This window comes from Ammodytes marinus, assembly GCF_949987685.1.
Source record: "Ammodytes marinus genome assembly, chromosome: 16".
Taxonomy (NCBI): Eukaryota; Metazoa; Chordata; class Actinopteri; order Uranoscopiformes; family Ammodytidae; genus Ammodytes; species Ammodytes marinus.
Genome location: NC_137220.1, coordinates 22,358,698 through 22,380,104, shown reverse-complemented (window position 1 = coordinate 22,380,104; position 21,407 = coordinate 22,358,698). Strand labels below are relative to the sequence as shown.

The window sequence follows — 21,407 nt, the reverse complement described above, 5'->3', positions numbered from 1 at the left end:
AGGCTCCGTTGATATGAAGTCAAATCTGGCCACAAGAATCGGGACATCCTAAATCTTTTTTCTACCATACTAAATAGTAGATAGTATGGGTATTGGAATGCAGGGACAGACTTTAGAATGTGCCAGTGTTGGCACAGACCGTGGCCGCTCAGCCGCTCACAGACACGTAATCAATATTTATCTAAAGAACTATCCAATCATCAAATCTATATATCGTATGTGCCTCACAGACAAAATGTTTTGCTTTGAAATGGTTCTTTTGAAGTGTTTCAGACAGATTTAATTGAGAACCTGCTTTTTTCTTCTTCTTCTGAGACGAATCCTGTAACTGACACTGATGTTTCTGTTTTATGAGCCAAAAGCACCTTCTGTCTAAACAACAACAATGTATCGAACACTGTTTGTAGACTGCTTGAGCATGATATAATGCAAATTATCACCAAACCAATAAATAAAAAACAAAACTGCCATTGATTAAAGGTGACGTGAGCGATATATTTATGTTAATATAAGTGTTAAATTGCTCTATAGTCATACAGTGATCACTTATTGTGTGCACGCCTCATAACAGAGGTCTCTCAGTCACCCGCTCAGCATGTAATCGGCAAATACACTTTTCTGGGATCCCGACACAACCCAATATCCAATCAGAAGAGAGAACGTTACAAACCGGCACGTCTCTCTGCCGGTGCAACGCAGACATGGACATATAAAGAAATGGACACCGGACTGAAACATGGCGCCCATTCATTCCTATGAAAGCTGCTCATTGGCGCAGGGAAGCCACAAGGAAGTGACTTTCTGCTTCATGTGAGCCCTGGCACGCCCCTAAAAAAACCCCATATCCTGTTCCCAACCTCTGCCTCATGTGTCTACTTCCACACCTCCACCCACTGACAGTGACCAGCCTGTCAGTATCCAGCATTCTCATCCAGCAATACTTTCCCCGAGATCCTCCGATCTTTTTCATACATAAGCCCTATTTCTAGGGTACACACACACACACACACACACACACACACACACACACACACACACACACACACACACACACACACACACGCCGATTACAATATCATGATTGGCACAGTTATTGTCTAGTTTGTTTCTCTAAAGTAGTCAAGTCAAAGTCGCTTTATTGTCAATTCCTACGAATTGTGCCAGACATACAGAAGAATAGAAATTTAGTTTGTTTCCGGCCCACGGTGTCGTTTGTTTTCATAAGTCTGTTTTCCTGGTTCTTCTTCTTCTTCTTTTCGGTTATTGGCGGGTTGCAACCTGTTTTCCTTTTCTACTCTCATGTCATTTCAGACCGGGCCACTCCCTCCTGCTCTGCACTCCCTGTTAATTACATTCACCTGGTCTGCCCCACACTCACCTGCTCCTCATCAGTTAATCAGCCCCAGTATATATCTCAGTTCAGTTCCCTCAGTCAGTTGCCAAATTGTCAGATGTCCTAGTGTGTTCACCCAGCTTTCCAGCATTCGGATTTCATCCTGTGTTCTGATCCTGCTTGCCTGTTCGTGTTTCGACCTGTCTTTGGACTTTCCCTGTTTGCCACGCTGTCTTACTACCTGGTTTGTCATCCACTTCATTCAAATCTATTTTTGTATCTGAACTGTTTCCTGTGTCCTGCAATTGGGTTCTTGTCTGTCTTTCCCTGAAACCCTGACACACGGTGCAATAAGAACAAAAAGGGTAAGATAAGATGAAATAAGTAATATAGGCCTACACAATAACTACATTCTAAATAGTGCAAAAGGCAAAATAAAACAGCATAGATGAAGTTAATAATTTAAATTAATTTATATGCAGTAAACTGACAAAATTTAAAGTGTACATAATATATATACTATAAGGGCATTACAATGTGCAGATTGATTATACATAGTTCAAAGTCCAGAGTTTGTGGTAGCAGAGGGGAGAGAGTTGAGCTTCCTGACAGCCTGGTGAAAAAAGTTTAGCCCACAGCCTATTTGTACATATTAAAAAATAAATCCAAAAAAGGTTTTTGTGCGCAGCAGCCTTTATACATGAGGGCCAGGACAGCAGCACAAGTTAAACAACAACATAAATGACACCCAATTCTGATAGTTACTTCCTGAGATGTGATTTTTTTTTTTTTACACTGAAGTATCCAAACAAGGTCATTCCAAGTATATGTGAACATTCTATTGGATACTCAATCATAAACAAGTACTCATGCTAACCTAAATCACGTTGTCTGTTCTCAGAGCACACACACACACACACACACACACACTCTGCAATCTTTACGGGGCGCCACACATATCAGTGTTTGGAAGCCTGAGCTAAAACTTCTCGGTAAACATTATGACCTTGATTTCTAGTGAGAATAATGCAAGCCAGGCTAATCAGTACAGATACATACGACAGACCAGAAGGACCATCAGTTAATATTATTAAGAATGAGTCTAAAGACGTTTAGTTGAGACAACCCTAATGATGCAATGTACTGTAGTATGTGGCCCTGGTGATAGCAGGATGAGTTTTTCTCCTTGTGATGCTTTGAATACATATTACTTACTGTGCTCTTTTATGTGTAATGGAGAATTGACATATTCTGAATTAGTAAGTAAAAGATCGGAGCACCTCTTCCGCCAGTGACCAACACCTTTTTAATGTGAGTCAGTTCATACATCTGTCAAATAAAGGCTTCAGAACTCTAACCCCACACAGACACACACACACACACACACACACACACACACACACACTACACTTATTTCTTGTCATCGCATTGATTGATTCCATAGACTATTCAAATGATCATGTGGTTGATTAGACTTAAGGACTTAAGTCAGACACAAAGTCCCACAATATCATCTAAAACAACATTGTGAGAGGAAAGAGGGAGAATGTGTGGTCTGTTTGTATTCTGGTTCTTTATCAACTGTGTGCCTTGCTTTTCAGCCTTGTTTGAATCTATAATGTTGTGAAATCTAAACAAACACATGGTTGTGTGTGTGTGTGTCTGCGTGCGTGCGTGTGTTGGTTTAACGGTGCATGCTACAATCTGGTGTGTATTTGTCCGTGAGAGAGAGAGATAGAGGGTAAAGGTATATCTGGCTGCTTGTGTTATAGGTTCTTCTTTGTACATCTTGTATACACATTGCGTGCGCGTGAGCCAGCATGACTGATTGTGAGCGAGCCATTTGACCCCTCGGAGGCTGAAGCAGCAGTCAAAACCAGCAGCAGACATATACCAATGCACAGAGAAGTCAGAAAGGCAGAAGATCTACTATGATGTGCTGCTAGGCTTTCAAGTCTAAATCTAAAGTTGTTTTTTTCCACGCCCCAAACATGAAGACTGGAAAGACACGTTTGTCAGTTACCTGCCTTTGCTTGGTGATTTCAGGAGCACTGGCAGTAGCGGTAGGCGACATGGAGGGACCGACGGATGCTTCTCAGGTATCAGTAGCCTGATGTGTACAATCCGCTGTCTATTTTGTGTTTTTTTTTCCCCCTACTGTATGTCAGGTTCTGCTTCTGTGTGTGTGTGTGTGTGTGTGTCTGTGCACAATTTTTATTCTGAAATATACTCGAGGAGCATACAGACAAGAAACTACAAAACTAAAAATAATCAGATTGTACAATAAGATAGGTAAAATGAGTAAACAGCTAAATAACTAAACACAAACTATTTGTCTATTTAAGGTGAGACCCTGAAAGTAAAATTATCTCAGTTTTTTTTCAATAATCTGAACCAAAAATCTCAACTTCTAAAGCACTTAAATCAACTACACCTTTCAGTAAGAATTCTGAGAACTATTCTGAAGGTTATTGCAATGGGATTTGTTCATATGTTGTTAGTTCATATGTTGAGATATATATATATATATATATATATATATATATATATATATATTGCTGAATTTTCATATTTATTCAAACTTTTCTGAATAAATTACTATAAATGCAAGTAATTAACTGGCAAAGTTTCATCGTAATATCCATAGGTTATATTTTGTTTACCCTTTTCGCCTTGCAGTGTCTCACCTTTGAGTTTTATTTGATATGATTTTTTCAATGTGTATTAATTCTACTTAGTTCTCCTGTATGCTCTCAGCGTATTATTACTTCTTATTATTACTTCCTGTTACTACTGGTGTAACTCAATAAACTGTCCTCCATTCTTTTCCAGAAACTGGTCCGCGAGTCCCACTGCCTGTGTGCTGGTGAACAGAACTATGTTAACCAGAGGAAACAAATAGTTATGCAGTCACTCAACAAGCTGGAGATCATGTGTGATGAAGTAAGAATCAAAGCTCTCACACTTCAAGGAGGACTGCCTCTCTCTCCCCTCCTTTTTTTTCCAAAGAGAAATCTTTTACTTTGCTTCTGGAACTTTCAACTTCATGCTCTTCCCTTATATCCTCGGCCTTCATACGTGTACTAGCCTGTGATGGCATTTTTTTTTTTCAGTGACACACAGGGCTGCCCATAAGGGGTAGAAAGTGTGAAAGCTTTCTAGGGCCCAGCCACTTGGGGGGCCCATGGTCTTTGGAAGCCAAGAACCTAACTAAGATAAACTTTATTTTTAACCGAAAAATTCACAATAACCAATTGCCATAACAACAAAACAAATTTTATTGATAATTGAGTAAAATTCAACATCCGCTACCTGTCGGCAGCTGGACATGTTTATACTAACTGGGACCATAATGTTGCGGATTGAAGTTTCTGTGAACAGGCCGGACGGGGCACTCCTCTGAATGTCAAATATTAACAAGGTATAAAGAAATGTTCGCCAAGCCTTCGCTGAACATTACCTATATGCCTTTAAAACAACTTAACTCACAGCGGTGTGTAACTGTATCATCCGTCCTATAAACCATCTGTGTGCCATATGGTGACAACATTGGGTTTTGATGTATTTTTATACTATTTTACCTGAGTTGTTCCTAAGGTAAAGCACATGTGACTGCGACTTGTGTCTGGGTGTTGTTCTATGAATTGTGAAAAGTTATTTGGACCTAAAAAAAGAGGTCGGGTACCTTTTGCATTTCTTCTTATAAAGAGGACAGGCTAATTACTCTGTCATTTTCCTGAGTCTACAAACGGGTTTAAATGATATCTTTCCATTACATACATTTCTTTAGGATAATGAAATTCCCTTTTGGGGACAAAAACGTCTAAAGTCTCACATATGTCTTCAGCTTGACACAACCAGCCAGGTCTGACCAGTTTGTATCACTGCACCAGTTTAGAGCTGATAAACTGGTGCAGTGAAAAACTGGTCAGACCTGGCTGGTCAGACCACAATGACCAGCAGATTCTGTAAGCTCTTAAAGGAATACTTCACCCATACGGAACCAGCGTTCTATCATTATAAAATAACTATTATAATATAATGAATGAGGTTTTTCTTCCCTCAGTCTTCCCATAAAACACTCTTTCTGCCTTTTCTCAGGCTAAGATGAAACAAAAAAAAACTTGACGGTGGAAATGCAAATAAATGTGTGCAATTATTGGCTAAGGATGTATCCATCTTTCCAACCAGGATTCGGTTCCCCACATCGCCCTGTTGGCATCAGGCGGGGGACAGAGGGCAGCCGTAGGTCTGGTGGGCGCCCTCCATCAGATGAAAACAGAAGGGCTTCTGGACCCTTTAATGTACCTGGGAGGAGTCTCTGGCTCAACATGGTAACCTTTAGCCCAGCTACACGCAAAACAAACACATGGTTGTCTTTGATAAACAGCAGCTAACCTCCTCTCCTCACACACACACACACACACACACACACACACACACACACACACACACACACACAGCTGTACAGTTTAGAATTTCTTAGTTATAAATTACAATATTATAACCTTAACATACATAACTCAATTGTTTAACTGTATAAGTCACAATTGATATTGCAGCATTACCATTGTTGTAATATAGATATTGTATTTATTGATGCGAACATTTTAACATTTTAAATATCACATATATTTCCTGTATTTTGTCATGCGTCATATTTTATGTTCATGTATTTCTTATTCTTTCCCTATTTTATTTCTCTAAATATTTGTAATATATTATTATTAGGAAATAATTTCCTCGATGGGAAAACATTTCTGATTCTGCTTTAAAAAAAAACACATTTTATTACTGTAATTACATAAGATAAAGCTCAAGTCTTTTTTCTCCATGACCCTTTCTTTTTTGAGCCAATGTGTGCCCGTGTGTGTCTCCTCTGGTATTAGGTCCATGGCCACCCTGTACAGCGACCCAGACTGGAGCAACAACATGGACAAAGCCGTGTCCAGGCTGCTGCTTCCTGGGGTCCAGCTGGAGGAGGCTCTGGGCTGGCTGGGCGAGAGAGCTAAGGAGGAGCACTTCTCTCTCACTGACGTCTGGGGGGTGCTGACCTCTGCTGCCCTCATGAAACAGGTCTAGGGAAAAGACACACACCTTTTTCTTTATTTTTTGAACCCTGTGTATTCCATTTGCCAAAATGAAACACACTCTGTTATAAAAGACAGTGTTATATACACTACTTCAGACAAATATCTTCTTTCATCAGCTGGACCTACGGCGTCTTTCAGATGAGGCCCCTAGAAATGCTACCAACCCTTACCCCATCTACTGCGCCATAGAAAAGCAGTGCTTTAATGAAGGACCCACAGTCGGTACGCGCACGCACACACACTCTCACAGTAGGGTACTTGCCTGTACTGTATTTGACTCATTAACTTGTATTAGGTGTGTAACAGTGTCTGTGTCGCCCAGGGAAATGGTTCGAGGTGACTCCTCACGAGGCTGGTTTCACTGAGTTGGGTCTGTTCATTGACACTCCTTTACTGGGGAGCAAGTTCCAGAACGGAGTGCTGCTGGAGAAGAAGCCTGAGATGGACATGGTCAAACTACAAGGTGAGTGTTGGGCTGGAGGGGTAACTCATACGGCCTTATTTCCCAAAAAAAGAGGGCTAAATTATTTCGCATATGACAACATCTGCAAACACTGTTGAGGCAGTTGTAGCTTCTTTAATTTAGGGTTTTGTGTGTGTGTGAACTGGTTTCCACAATGGAACGTATGGATGGAGAGCAGAGTAACTGCAAGCTCCGAAATGGCTGCTGCATGCATCTGTATTAAGTGTCATCTTGTGTGTTTGCTGCAGGTGTACTAGGTTGTGCGTTGGCTCATGGGGAGGTTGTATTTAACATTCTCCCGGAATGGCTGAACGGTAATCCAAATCTTTCATTTTCACACATACTAGATTTATTTTCTGAGAAGCTACATGTTTTCATCTCCTGCTGAGGGGGGGGGGGGGGAACTAAGGTTTGTGGTTACACTCTTGCTCTGTGTGTGTGTGTGTGTGTGTTACAGTGCCGGGCCATGTAGACGCCGCAGCGAAAGAGTACCTGCTTGCGTTCACTACCCTCGACGAACTGATAAGCCTGATGGCGGCCAACGTTAAGGACCCTACCGCCCTGGCTCACCTGGACGGGCTGAAAAAATCACTGCAAGGTAGCTGTGCTGGTGACCAACCCCTTTGCGGCTTCATACATTCTAATCGCGTTGCTCTATTTGCCACGCGGAATGCCATCAGCGTTTGAATTAATTTTCCATTTTATTTTGTGTGTGAAACGAAATAAATGACACAGCAAAAAAATGTCTGAGCTCACCTACTGCAGTGTTGATGTACTCATTATTCCTCTACCCCCCAGACAAGGTCAATAGAGATCAGGCCACGTGGAAAGCGTCACAGACCACAGAGCAAAAAGACATTGTTTTTCAGACGTGGATTCAGGAGTTGGTGATGTTAGTAGACAGCTGGTGTGACACTCTGGAGGAAGGACAATTCAAAACACATGGTGAGTGTAACGGAGCACAAACAGACAGACCAGTCCATGTTGATGTGATTGAATGACATGTAAACACATTTCCTTCTGGTGTGTTCCCCCCCCCCCGCCCCCCGTCAGCCACTATTTTCAATAAGCAAGTCATTCCTCTGATTTTGAGATGGGAATGGGGAACTACCTATAACTTTCTCTACCAACACCAAAGTGAGTAGACACACCCATTTGACAACAATCACAATTAACTTTAAGTTTGTTTTGTGTAATTGTAAAAAAAAAAAAAAATAAGAGAACAAAAGTAATAACAAAGTTCTGTTGCTGGGCAGATCCCACCATTCCACCTTCCATCAGGGCCAAAGAAAGGTTCCACCTGATCGATGCCGGGCTGCTGATCAACGTAGCCTACCCTTCATTTATGGGAGACAAGAGAGACATCGACCTCATGATTGTACCAGAATTCAGTGCTGGAATCCTGTTTGAGGTACTGTAAAGTGTGTGTGTGTGTGTGTGGGCGGGTCTGTCTGTCCTTCTGTCTGTCTGAGCCCTGAAACTATCTTAATTGTTGTATTGTTGTCTGACCTTCAATATAATGACAATAAACTACTTGAACTTTAATGCCTGCAGTAAGATGCTAATACCACATATAGACCTTCGGAGAACGATAATAAAGCTATAGTGCGTAACTTCTGCTGTTAACAACACTGTCGTTGCATCTACATGAGGTAAGCCTTCGGTGAATGCGCATGGATTTCATTCCTTCTGCTGTACGTCCAGGTTTTTTCTTAGCAGGGGGCAACACCAGTTTATTGAGGCTGTAAGACTTAACAAATACTGAGAGGTTTGTGGAGCTGTTGGGCTTAATCAACTTTGTGTAAACTCATTTGGCAATGGCTAGATTGTAACCGAGATTCTGCAACTTTGAGTCACATATTTCTCTTATTTTATGGTTGGTTTTGACTCTCTCTCTCCCTATTGAACAGTGGAACCATTGTCCATGGTTGATTTGAAATGGCAAGTTTTTCATTTTCCGATTCAGAACAGGTCGATTCCACTTATAAACCCTTTGTAATAGTAGGGCTTTATATTAAGTGGTGCCTGTAAATTGTCTCACTCGAACAATGAAGGATGACGGCAACTACAGTCCCTCATAGTGTGATTTACTGCCAGCTGCTCCCTTCACAGACGCTGACTATCACCAGAGACTATGCAGCCTCACTGGGGAAGCCTTTCCCAGCTATTGATGACAAAATCCTGGAGGACAAAGACTGGCCCAAGAGCTGCTACGTGTTCGAGGGAAAAGACAAGGAGCCCACCGTCATCTACATGCCAACATTCAACAGAGACAACTGCCGTGGTTTGTCACTCGCACACACACACACACACACACACAACTTTGTAGTTGGATTGGGATGCTTTTGATACAAAGAATCAGTATCATACAAGACAGTCGTTACATGATCATTTTGTCGGTGCAGAGATCTTGACTGTGGCTAATTGGGGCTAGTTTAAGATCCCCCTGCATCCTTTTGTGTCACCAGAAGAGTTGGGCTTTCACAGATGGCCAGCTCTTTGTAAGTTACGGATCAATTAGCGGTTTGTATAGTAAGGGTAACAGGTGGGTTTGGTTGTTTCTACAGATGCAGCGGAGGTGATAGCAAAGGCGGAGGAGTTCTCTACCTTCCAGCGGCCCTTCAGCTTGGAGAAGAGTGTCGCTATAGTGGAGTTAGCCAAAGCCAACATAAAGAACAACAGGGCCACTCTGCTGAGGGAGTATTACAAGGCTTCTCTGCGCCGAAAAAGCAAGAGGTAGGGATGTGTGTGTGTGTGTGTGTGTGTGTGTGTGTGTGAGATATCAGATCTGAGGTGGAGGGCAAATCTCTGTACGGTGTGTAATCCGTGAGCTTGACTTTGTATGTTTGTGTGAACTGCGATGAAAAGGGATTGAGTAGGCTAGTAAGAGTGAGTTGTGGCTGAATGGACCAGGCTGGAACATTTGATCATATGTCTTCTTGTCTTCCAGGATGGCGGCGATGCACCAGCCGGCGGGTCCCTGTGCCGTGATCTAAAGTGTGTTTCCGTGGCTTTTATGTGTTATAATATGTGTTGGCTCTCGCACACACATATTATCATTGCCTGCTGAAATCATTTGGGTCATGTTATATCTTTGGATCTCACAACATAAATAAAAGTCATCTTTATATCCATTTATTTTTGTTCTTATTGGAGTATGTGTAGGTCGCTATAGGTACGTGAAGACCCATCTTTGGTTGCAATGAAGATTTATTTTAATGTCATATTTTCAATATATTAAAGAAATAGTGTAAAATGCATTGGTCATTCAACAATGTATTTTTTTAAAAGGGAAACAAAACCACATACTGTATGTGGCTACATAAGCACACTTGAGACATGAGGGACTTGCAGGATATCTTTTAATTTACAGTTTTTTTTCGATTGCTAAACCACAGTGGGCACAACTGGAGCGACATGTGCAAAACTCTAACAACACTATGCACAGCAGCAGTTCATGTGGTCCAAACTCTAGCACGTTTTTCATTGCTAAAAGACAATTTTCAAAACTCTACACACTTATCTCATGGCTTAACCACAACCTGCACAACACTGTGGATTTCCAGCACTTTTTTCAAATGATAACACATTGCTGCCACAACTGTAAAACACACATTCAAAACTGAATAGATTTCAGCCTATAGTGCATTTCAAACATTGCGGATTGCAATTTCAACTGAAACACAAAGGTGTCTTGTTTTAGACTTGTTAGTGAACATATATACAGTATATAGGGAAAGCTTAAAAATATATATTTTTTGGAAATGGACCAATGAAGAGAGGTTGTTGGAGGGAGAAGAGTGGCAGTGAGAGTGTGGGTGTGTGGATGAAGACCCAGAATATATAGAGCTGTAATTTCTGATGAAATGCATTAAGGGCTACATAGACCTTGTTTTGAATCATGGTCTCTCATTGAGAGAGGCAGGGTTGAGAGTGAAACCAAATCTGCAAATATCTAAAGTTGCATCTGTAATACAAATTTTCCAGCAAACAAACAGGTGAGAGTTGAATCCTTACAGTAAATATACAACATTACAATTACAACATTACAGGAATTGATTTCTGTATTACAATTATAGAATATTTATATATAAATACTACATTTGGAAATGGTATCGATAAAATATAAAATAAAAATATGTAGCCTGAAGTAAACTTCTGATTTCCATTTATTTTTGTTTACCTAAAAAACTGGTATGTTATAAAATAAACAATTTCATGTGAAAAGAATTTCAGTCTTTCCTCAAAGAAAATATTATGTTGAGTGAAGTAACTCAGATTATTCAAACTATAAAGATTAAAAGTTTATAATTTCTGTATTGGGGTTTGATGCTATTGTTTATACTCTGAGCATGTTCTGAGTGACAGTGTGTGTTATCTCAATGAGGCTGGTTCATAGTGTTTGGTGCACTGAGCCTATTTTGCAGGTGACGTGAACTGTTCAGCTCCAGTGACTGTTGGTAGTGAAGACTGTAGTTAGAGTTTTGCACATTGAGCTGCAGTTGTGCCCACTGTGGTTTAGCGATTGAAAAAAATGTAAATGTTATCTTTAAAAAAAAATCATCTTAAGTACAAAAAGATGATCAATAAAGAAATGGTTTTTCCAACGTTGGTGTGGCTTAACCTTACCCCGTTCAAAATCTTTAGAAATACAACCTAACTCCAGTAGTGAGCCAGGCCTTATGAAGCCTGAGTCTAATAACATAACTGTTGCTATAATCTTGGTTTTCTTGTTCATTAATAGTGATAGATGATCTGTAAACTGTAGTTGCTTGACTGTGACGCTTGAGCTTCACTGGGCAGTGGAGTTTATCTGCGGCTCACTCGATACCCGAGGTCAACAGTAGGATTTGTGACATCACAACTAGTTTAAGCCAGTCACATGCGGAGAATGCAATGTGCACAAGAGTAATGAAGAAACCTGAAAACTGCAGGTCACAAACACAAGAATGAACTTTTCAGCGAAGTAGGAGCAGGCTCCGTTAACTGGTGTGTAAACAAAGGATGTAAACAAAGGGGGCCCACTGTAGCTAGCCACATGCCCGCTTACAGTGCATAGGAAGAAACATTTACAACACATATCTGCAATATTGGCAGACATATGATGGAGTCAGATAGGAGTTATGCACATTCTCATCAACCACTGTATCAACTATATTGAAGTATACACATATACATAGGCCTTGTACATACATATACATACTCAGTCAGTGCAGACATACATCCAGTTTTCAAAATATGAATTCACATTCCTTCCTAGTCTACACAGTATCATTCTCTAACGCTAGAGGTCGCACGACACCCACAGGACGAAGTCGCAGAGTCTTTATGTAGGTCAATAAGCGAACGTTCATCTGCATGTCTCACACAGCCACAGTTGGTTGCTTTGCGACTGTGTCGTTAGGGTTTATCTGGGAATGAAAGGATTCCCTGCGCCAGGTGACGTCTCTCTTACATCGGGTGGAGACTGTTGGCTCAATACCGATTCGCTGTCTTCATTATTTTTAATTGGGGATAACATGTTTGAATCTGACAGCGTGTGCTTGAGTTGTCACGCTCACTGTGTTGAAGTGTTCTCCATCCAAACTAGATATCCGTCGTTCGCTGTGGGGCATCTGAGGCACTTTGCATTTCCCAAAAGTTTTTTTTCTCAGCTGAGATTTTTTTAAATTGTATATCATCAGCTGAAAGACACAGAGCAATTTATCCCCTGTGTGTGTTTCCCTTCTCTCTCTCTCTCTCTCTCTCTCTCTCTCTCTCTCTCTCTCTCTCTCTCTCTCTCTCTCTCTCTCTCTGTGTCTGTCTCGTTTGTTTTGATCACATTCATGTTGCCTCTCCGCCACACTGTGCGCGCTCGGTGCGCTCTGCGTCGTCAGTGAAGTTGCTTGATCTGCTGCTGCAGTGGAACGAGCAGTGCGCCACTCACATCCACTCGCTCCATGGAGTAGCCTACAGTTTATAGTTCCATGACGAAAAAAATAGACCGGGAAGCGAAGGAGGACTGCGCGGCGAGGCTTGCACACCATCGCGGGGAGACGGGGGCAGGAGGGAGGCGTGGAGGGCTTGGACATGTTCAAAGTTAGGCCGTGTCGTCCTCGGGGTGCGATGCATTGAACGAAGGATGCATGTCGTTTGGGATATCTCTGTTATCCTGCAAACATGTATCATCTGGACGTCGTCAGGTAAGAACTATACGCTCCTCCAGAACACAGACACATAGGCTACTGTAGAAGTGTAGGAGAGAATGTGTGAGACTACTAGGCTATTGTATTTGCAGCAAGTCACCGTGAAATACTTGTATAATTACTGTGTGGGGAGGATACTTCCATTGATGTAATTAGCAAGCTATCTCATGTAATCTCACTTTTTAAACGTGTGGCAACAGGCTCTTTGCAGCGCATCAGTCCATGCACACTGGTGAGACTCTCCAACACTCACACATCCTATCGCACTTTGATCCCTATCCACACACTTAACACACATAGTAATAGTAGCCGTACAGTAGATGCAGTAGCCTACGCACAATCCGTCTAAGACACACTGAATATTTATAGTAGGTGACTATGATTATCCCTGTCAATATGTCACAGAGCTTGAGGCAGCATCCCTCTATTCAGTGGGATGCCACAGGGATCACCACAATGGAATGAGTCAAGGCTATTGGCTTCCTATTCATCAGTGCTCAAGCTGTCAGCCTCACTTTCTCATCAACACGCAAGAGTTTGGACTGCTGATAGTGATATTGTTTGCATTCCTATATATAGATATCCATGTATGCTATTGATATGGTGACAAACACGGTCAAAAAGTATCCACCGTTATGCTTGATTGGGAAAAACAGTCACATTACATAAATGTTGCACGAAGATGGCTCTATGGGAGCAAAGATGGTGCATTGTATACAACAAATTATTACAAATAAAAGTGGAATGGTGCCAAATGTAACGGTGTAAAAGTAGCATTCATTCATTCAGTATGTTGCATTAAAACAACTCTTATGAGTACACTTTATCCGAAAAGGTAGTGAAATATTTGAGTAAATGTTATGTGTTACTACCCGCCTCTGTTTGGCTCCAATCATTAGCCAGTGAAACATAGCCCAACAGGCCTGTCTCCTGTAACCCTAGGATTTATTTTTCACGTTTGGTATGTTCACATAACTGCATGACTTCTCCCTCCACCACTGCCTATCCACTTGACTTTCTAGCCGGGTCTGGTTCCTGTTGGTTTCTGTGACCTGTTTCTGCGTGGGCGCAACACAAACTCTACCTCTAAGATCTGACTTTCATTTTAATTGTGCTGCTCCTGCCAGGCAGGCTTGTTCCAACCATAGACTGTATAATGGTTCCAACCTGCAGGCTTGGATGGCAATGAAGCTTGAGCGCAGTGAGAGTCAGCTCAAGGCCACAAACAAACAAAAAACAAAGTGTGAAGTGATGTGAACCACAGGTGGTTGAGCGTACCAGTGCAGGCCTCCCACGTGGGCAAATCTCAATTTAGACCTACTTACTACTTACAAAGCTTCATTACAATACCCATACCATACCTCCATGCTAAATAGTAATAATGGAACGCAGCCCCGGGGTTGCTGTACTGCTGCTGTTCTCCAGCCATTCCTGTACAACAAACCTACCTTATTCTAACTGTTAAAGAGGACCTATGATGCATTTTGACTTTTATGACCTATAAACGTTGTTATGATGATTTATAGTCATGCTTAACCATACTAAATTATCAAATAATGACTTACATGCATTTCGACGTATTCCCTGCTGACCGTCTGGGGTGTCTGTGCAGAGCACTAGACACTATTCTAGCCAGTCGAGAAGTCACGTGTTCAAAGCGGCTTGACACTTTGTAACTTCGTGACGTCGCATGTAACTTGGTGTCGTCACCACGCGGATGTTTCCATGTATGGTAATGTTGTCACTTCCCTGTTCGCGTCTGCCTCGCGCCCTTATAGGTCCATGCTCGCGCTTCCCGCCACTGAAAGTGTTCCGGAAGGAAGGTAACCAATCACAACGGAGTGGGGTTTGCAGGAGGGGGGGGAGGGGAGCGGAGATGGCCGAAGCACAGGCGGAGGGAGCGGAGATGGCCGAAGCACACACACTCAAGTGTTGACAGGACGTGCTGGATCGCCAAAATAAGAGAAAGAGCTTCCCGAAAATCTACATCGTTTTTTGTGATGTGATTCGTGTCAGGTTGCTCTATAGCAGTGTAAAACAAGAAATTAAGACCAGAAAAGTAGTATAATAGGTCCTCTTTAATGAAACCTTAAATGGAGTCAGATTATTGTATTACTCTATTGTTATTCCTCTTCTGTGCAATTAGAGTACATTTTAGTATCATCAAGGATGACTATTTACTATAAAAAAGGAACCTATAAAAGAAATGATAAAAAACACATTTCCTCTACTAAAATAACTGTTTCCTTTGTTCTTTCTCCACGCAGCTCAGCCTATCGCATCAAAGCTTGATGAGAATTGGTGGGCGTACAAGGACGTTGTCCAGGGAAGCTTTGTTCCAGGTAATAGACCGTCACCCAACTCACACACAATGTGGTGTCATAACTAACACGTGGAAATTATATGATACAGTCGGCATGGCGGACGAGAGTGGTTTTATAGAAGATTCAGAAACTAGAGGGTGAGATGCTTTGGGCTAGGGCTATGCACAGCAGATGGTTCAGATTAGTTTGATACAGCTCAGCTCTTAATTAAATGTTTTGGGAGGTCAAAGTGGAAAATTCAGATTTTTTTCATAAAGCGGTGGGAAAGCGCTTGCCAGCTTGTTACCCTTTCAGAGAGACCCAACAGAGCAGAGCACTTCCAATCAGTTTTCTCCAGACAGCGCCCATCGACTGTCTTGAACACATGTTGGAGATGTGCTGGTTCTCGCAAAGATTTTAGGTCTACACCATGCTGAAAAAAATGGTATAAAAAACGAAAATCTGTCTATTATTATCCCTAAGCATATATTTAAATAGAACAAAATGCTCAGTGATTTATGGCCAGTGCCAACACTCTATGCCAAGGCAGGAGAGGCGTGAGGCAGAAAGTGAGCATATGGAGGTGAGGGTGGGGGGAGAGGAGGGGGGGGGGGGGGGGCTAGATTTCATGAAGCAGACCAGAGTTTATGTCCTGTCATGGATCCATAACCAAACTGCGTCTGTCATGCCCAGATATCGTAGAAAGAAATACTTGGAGAGAACATTTGTGATCCAGGCTTTGCAAAACAGTCCAGCTGGGTGATCAGACTGTGACTTGAGATGAAACTTCCATACACCTCTACACCTTTATTTTCACTTGCAATTAATTGAATTCGCGCCATGGAAATGCTCTTGCTGATACTCTGTGTCTGGTCTCCCTCTCTGTGAAAGACAATTTCTTTATAATTGCTTAGAAATTAACTTAGTCTGAGACCGATATAATTAGAAATGAAAAATTATTTTGTGTGTATATGCATATGTGAGTGTGTGCAAGGTGTGCCAGGCCTTCTGGAAGATACTAGACTGACTAGTAATCCCTCCTTTCTACCGAGCAGCACAGTTCAGTTCGGCACGGTTTGGTATGGAATGGTAACCCTAGATCTGGCATGTGTTTCCACTGCTGACAGCGCCCTTACTTGGTAGGCGGGGTGGCGAAAGCACACAGTCAGAGGGTATGTACACAGTCTATGGGTCAGAGCCATTGAATGGCACTGGCGGTGGCAGCGATGTAACTATTCTGACATCATAGCAGCGGGACACAGTGCAGCCCAATGATTAATTCAATGAAGAGGAAGAGTGCCACGCAATAAAAGAGCTGTGCACTGACATGTTTCTCTAAACACAAAGACTCTTCACCCTTGCTGAGATGAATGCACAAAGCAGTTTATAATAACTCTGTAGTGTACCAATGAACAGACTGAAGTGTGTAGCAACACCCGTTTGGGACCCTTTGGGAGGGCTTGGTACCCCGACAAAATGGTGACAAAAATAGGAACCGCACAGTTTGTTCATTTTGGTACCCTTTCCAACTTTTGACAGTGGAGAAAAGCGAGGGTAGCTTTTTCACCTACTCTCACAATACATCTTTCTCCTCGCTTTGTGTTATGCTGTGGCAGCACATGAGAAATGTCTGCTTCAAGCGGTTTCCAGAGAATGAAGTGAGAATACCGTCAGCAACAAAAAATAAAAAGCTAGTACAGTATTCAAAACACAGGTCATCGATTGGTGTCATCTTGTGCTAACATGTTCTGTGATCACCTCTGCAGCCATGTGAGGCACACAAGCTATTAGCTGTGATAAGGTTGGTATTTTTCAAAAGGGAAACAGTGACATATGGCTGTCTCCCAGCCTTTGAAAAAAACAGAAATCACTATTCCCTCTTGAGAGTACCTGTGAGATGACCCAACAGAGTCTGCCGGGAACCAGGATGAGCACAAATGAGGCGACTTCATTGTTACTTTGCTGCAAACACTGGGCTGCTGGGAATGACAGATAAAAGGAGGCACAGAGGAAGTGGTCTGGCAATGCTATGTGGTTTCGCCTGTGGGCTAGATCACTTTGGCAGCGAAAATACAAAACTAAATATATCAAGATGCATTATGCACCACAGACGCTATGGTACAATGGAGGGTCTTTGGCAGGCGTAGATTGCATCTGCGCTCATTCATTACACAGCACCGACTGACACAGGAACACCTGTAGGGTTAGTTGGGTTTGTGTCCTCCTGGATGCTGTATAACACCCCCCCCCCCCCCCCCCCCCTCCCACCCCACCCCCAACTCAAATTCCCACCTGACATCACTGGATGGAAAACAAATACATTATTTAACAGCAAACCTGACTCTCATGTGGTTTACAGGATGTACATTTGTCAAACCAACCAGTGAGTTCCCCAAAATGCTTTTAGACAACTCTTCAGACAAGAGTAAAACCTTACCTCACCTTTGTGTTGCTTGTTGAGGTTTGATTTCAAGTTCATAAACTGGCAATGGGAACATTAAAAAGAAACAAACTAAGCTTGTTGCCGCTGCCTGTTCTGTTGGACCTCAACATTAAAGGAATAATAGGGCTCAACACTTACTTTACCAGGCTGGCAACTTGGAGACAAAACAAAACATTTGGTTGCTTTTTTTCACCTTTTATGTTTTGTTTTATTGGTGTGAATGCTGAAAGCATTCACAGCATTGATATTCTACGCATTTATTATTATTATTCCGCCCAAATTCATGCACGTCCATATCTTCAACATGCTTCATTCCACAAACTTCCTTCAACTATCCTCATATTCAGCCCATTTTTCACATTCTGGCTTTCATTCAAAATTTAAAAAAAAATTCATAACTTCATAATTAATAAGCAATTAAACCAAAATTATGAAATGTTTCAAATCTCTTCTCCTCCCTCACAATTCATCCTAGAAACTCCATTCTTTCGTCTAAATGTTCAGCTCATTCCAGACAACAATTATTCGTGAACAGATTTTTCATAAAATCCATAATTTCAAATAAATTTGACTTTTTATGAAATTAATATTTCATGCAAAATTATGATTCCTCCTACTCGTTCATACTTCATCGTAGAAACTCGATTCAAAGTGTCCCATGTTCGTCTTGCACGGGAGCACATTTCCATAATTCACTATTTTTTCATAAAATTCATAACTTCAGAGATATTTAAAGGTTTATTACACCCAAAATCTGTATTGAGAATGCATTAGGAAATCCACAAAACGCGAAGCGTTTTGCACTGATTTCTAACACTTCAAGCTCACTGAAGATTCATCCTACAAAGTTAATTTCTTCGAGAAACAGTTCAGCTATCTTTCGTCTTTCATTGTTAAAATTCAACCTTTTAAAAAAAATGCATAGTTTTCAAATTACTCAGCCATGTTTGACGCATGTAACATCAATTTTAGTGATATTTAGAGTGTGGCAGAGTGGAGGAGAGGGAATAAAAAAGAACACCAGAAATCTAAACGTAAATTGCTCTCAACTCAAAAGTTTTTACATTAAAGAAACACATTTGACACTGAATATTAATTGGAATCTTCTGATTCTCAAAGTACGATCATTTTTTCTGTCAGACAAACGGTTTGCGAGATATGAGAAGCAGTTTGGGCTTATGCGTTCATTTAAAACCTCTGTCTGTGTGATCTGGTTGGGGAGACAAGTGGCCGTACGTGTGTAGATTACCAGCTGTTTACAATTGACACTGATTAGCTGTCTGTTACCATGGTGACCCCTGAACGTGCACCTGCCTTTGACTCAACGATGACATTATTGGCTAATGTAGGTCAAACTCCAATCCCTTATGCTCCATAGAGAGGGAGAGGGAGAGAGGGACACACACACACACACACACACACACACACACACACACACACACAGACACACAGACACACACACACACACACACACAGACACACACACAGACACACACACACACACACACACAGACACACACACAGACACACACACACACAGACACACACACACACACACATACACACACACACACACACACACACACCACACAACACAGACACACACACACACAGACACACACACACACACACACAGACACACACACACACAGACACACACACACACACACACACACACACACACACACACACACCACACAGACACACACACACACTCACACCACACACACATACAACACACACACACACACAGACACACACAGACACACACACACACACACCACACAGACACACACACACACACACACACCACACAGACACACACACACACACACACACACACACACACACAGACACACACACACACACACACACACACACAGACACACCACACACACACACACACACACACAGACACACAACAACCACACACACACACACACACACACACACACACCACACAGACACACACACACACTCACACCACACACACATACAACACACACACACACACACACACACACACACAGACACACACAGACACACACACACACACACACACCACACAGACACACACACACACACACACCACACAGACACACACACATACACACACACACACACCACACAGACACACACAGACACACACAGACACACACACTCACACAGACACACACTAACACCACACAGACACACACACACACACACACAGACACAGACACACACAGACACACACACACACACACCACACAGACACACACACACATCACACAGACACACACACACTCACACCACACACACACACACACACACACACACACACACACAGACACACACCACACAGACACACACACACACACACAGACACACACACACACCACACAGACACACACACACACACACACACACACACAAAATTCAAGTTGCGTTTACTCAGTCAGTTTTCATCCGATACACTTCATACCACATTCTACATGTTCAGCTCCTTCAGGACATTACATGGTAGTATCCTGATTGAGCTGAACACAGGGTTGGGGGTTCAATTCCCCGTTCCAACACCAAATTTTAGACTTCACCGGATTTTCTTAAAAATTTGCACAGATGTTGAGTATGACTCAGAGATGACATCACAAGAGTTTAGAGGTCAAAGTTCAAATTTCAAGGTCACTGTGACGTTGCCTTTTGTGACTGCATTATCTCATGAACGCTTCCACGGTTTTTCTTCAAATTTTGCACAAATGTTGATTCTGACTCAAAGATGAACTGATTACATTTTGGAGGTCATAGTTCAAGGTCATAATTCATTCCTCAATTCAGCTAGAAAGTCCATTCAAACTTCCAAATATTCCACATTTCTCAAACATTCTATTTTTCAACCATTCTGTTCATTCAGATACATTCATCCTTCGTTCTTCATCAACATTCAGCAGTGAAGTTTATTCAGCATCAGCTTCAGTTCAGCAGCGCAGCATTCACACCGCAATTTCTTCAGGAATTGCATTTCTAGTTATAATTAAGATACTATGCAGCTATATGTCAGTATAATGGATACAAGTAACATATTATGACCATATTCTGACCTCAGGAAGATCCTAAATAAGTCCTTAATCATTCTTATGCACTACCGTTTAAAGTGATGGGTTGACAAAATCCTATTTCCGTGCAAAACCATCAAATAGGAACACATTTATACGAACTACTGTAGCAGCAATGCCACAAGGATACACTCTCATTATAATCAATGAGAGCTGCTACACCGAGCCCATCTACATAATACACACGGTACATTTCTAAACTAGATTTGAAGTCTATCTTAACAAGAGTCGCCCTGGCCGTCTAGACCAGAATTAATAAATGTGTGTGTTTTCACCACATGTGTGTATGAGAATAAATTAAAGAATTTCTAGTCATGTTTAGCATTCCTGCATACAATTTGATCTGAGTCCTCCGACACTTTCTTTTCGGTGTGTGTGTGTGTGTGTGTGTGTGTGTGTGTGTGTGTGTGTGTGTGTGTGTGTGTGTGTGTGTGTGTGTGTGTGTGTGTGTGTGTGTGTGTGTGTGTGTGTGTGTGTGTGTGTGTGTGTGTG

The 21,407-nt window shown here is 41.9% G+C and overlaps 2 protein-coding genes across 4 annotated transcripts in view; both read left to right on the top strand.

The window, feature by feature from the left end:
• Positions 1–1,390: 1,390 nt before the first annotated feature.
• On the top strand, positions 1,391–10,019 carry LOC307263270 (cytosolic phospholipase A2 gamma-like). Of its 3 annotated transcripts, none has more exons than XM_080044390.1 (15): positions 1,391–1,577; positions 3,380–3,432; positions 4,166–4,276; positions 5,525–5,667; positions 6,223–6,409; positions 6,543–6,648; positions 6,749–6,889; positions 7,138–7,203; positions 7,347–7,487; positions 7,688–7,834; positions 7,943–8,026; positions 8,146–8,300; positions 9,002–9,173; positions 9,457–9,625; positions 9,840–10,019. In XM_080044390.1, the coding sequence occupies exons 2-15, from the start codon at positions 3,406–3,408 to the stop codon at positions 9,883–9,885; spliced, it is 1,695 nt and encodes a 564-aa protein (XP_079900516.1). In that variant the 5' UTR covers positions 1,391–1,577; positions 3,380–3,405; the 3' UTR covers positions 9,886–10,019. The 3 variants fall into 3 exon arrangements, with proteins under 3 accessions (XP_079900516.1, XP_079900517.1, XP_079900515.1); XM_080044391.1 differs by having other exon boundaries at positions 3,331–3,432; XM_080044389.1 differs by lacking the exon at positions 1,391–1,577 and having other exon boundaries at positions 3,202–3,432.
• A 2,991-nt stretch (positions 10,020–13,010) lies between these two features.
• Positions 13,011–21,407, top strand: part of LOC307262307 (carbonic anhydrase-related protein 10-like) — a gene marked incomplete at its 5' end in the record, with an annotated part of 54,372 nt that continues 45,975 nt past the window's right edge. Inside the window, 2 exons of the mRNA XM_080043142.1 lie at positions 13,011–13,071; positions 15,342–15,416. Of these exons, the coding sequence (XP_079899268.1) occupies positions 13,011–13,071; positions 15,342–15,416 (136 nt within the window). The remainder of the gene's footprint in view (positions 13,072–15,341; positions 15,417–21,407) is intronic.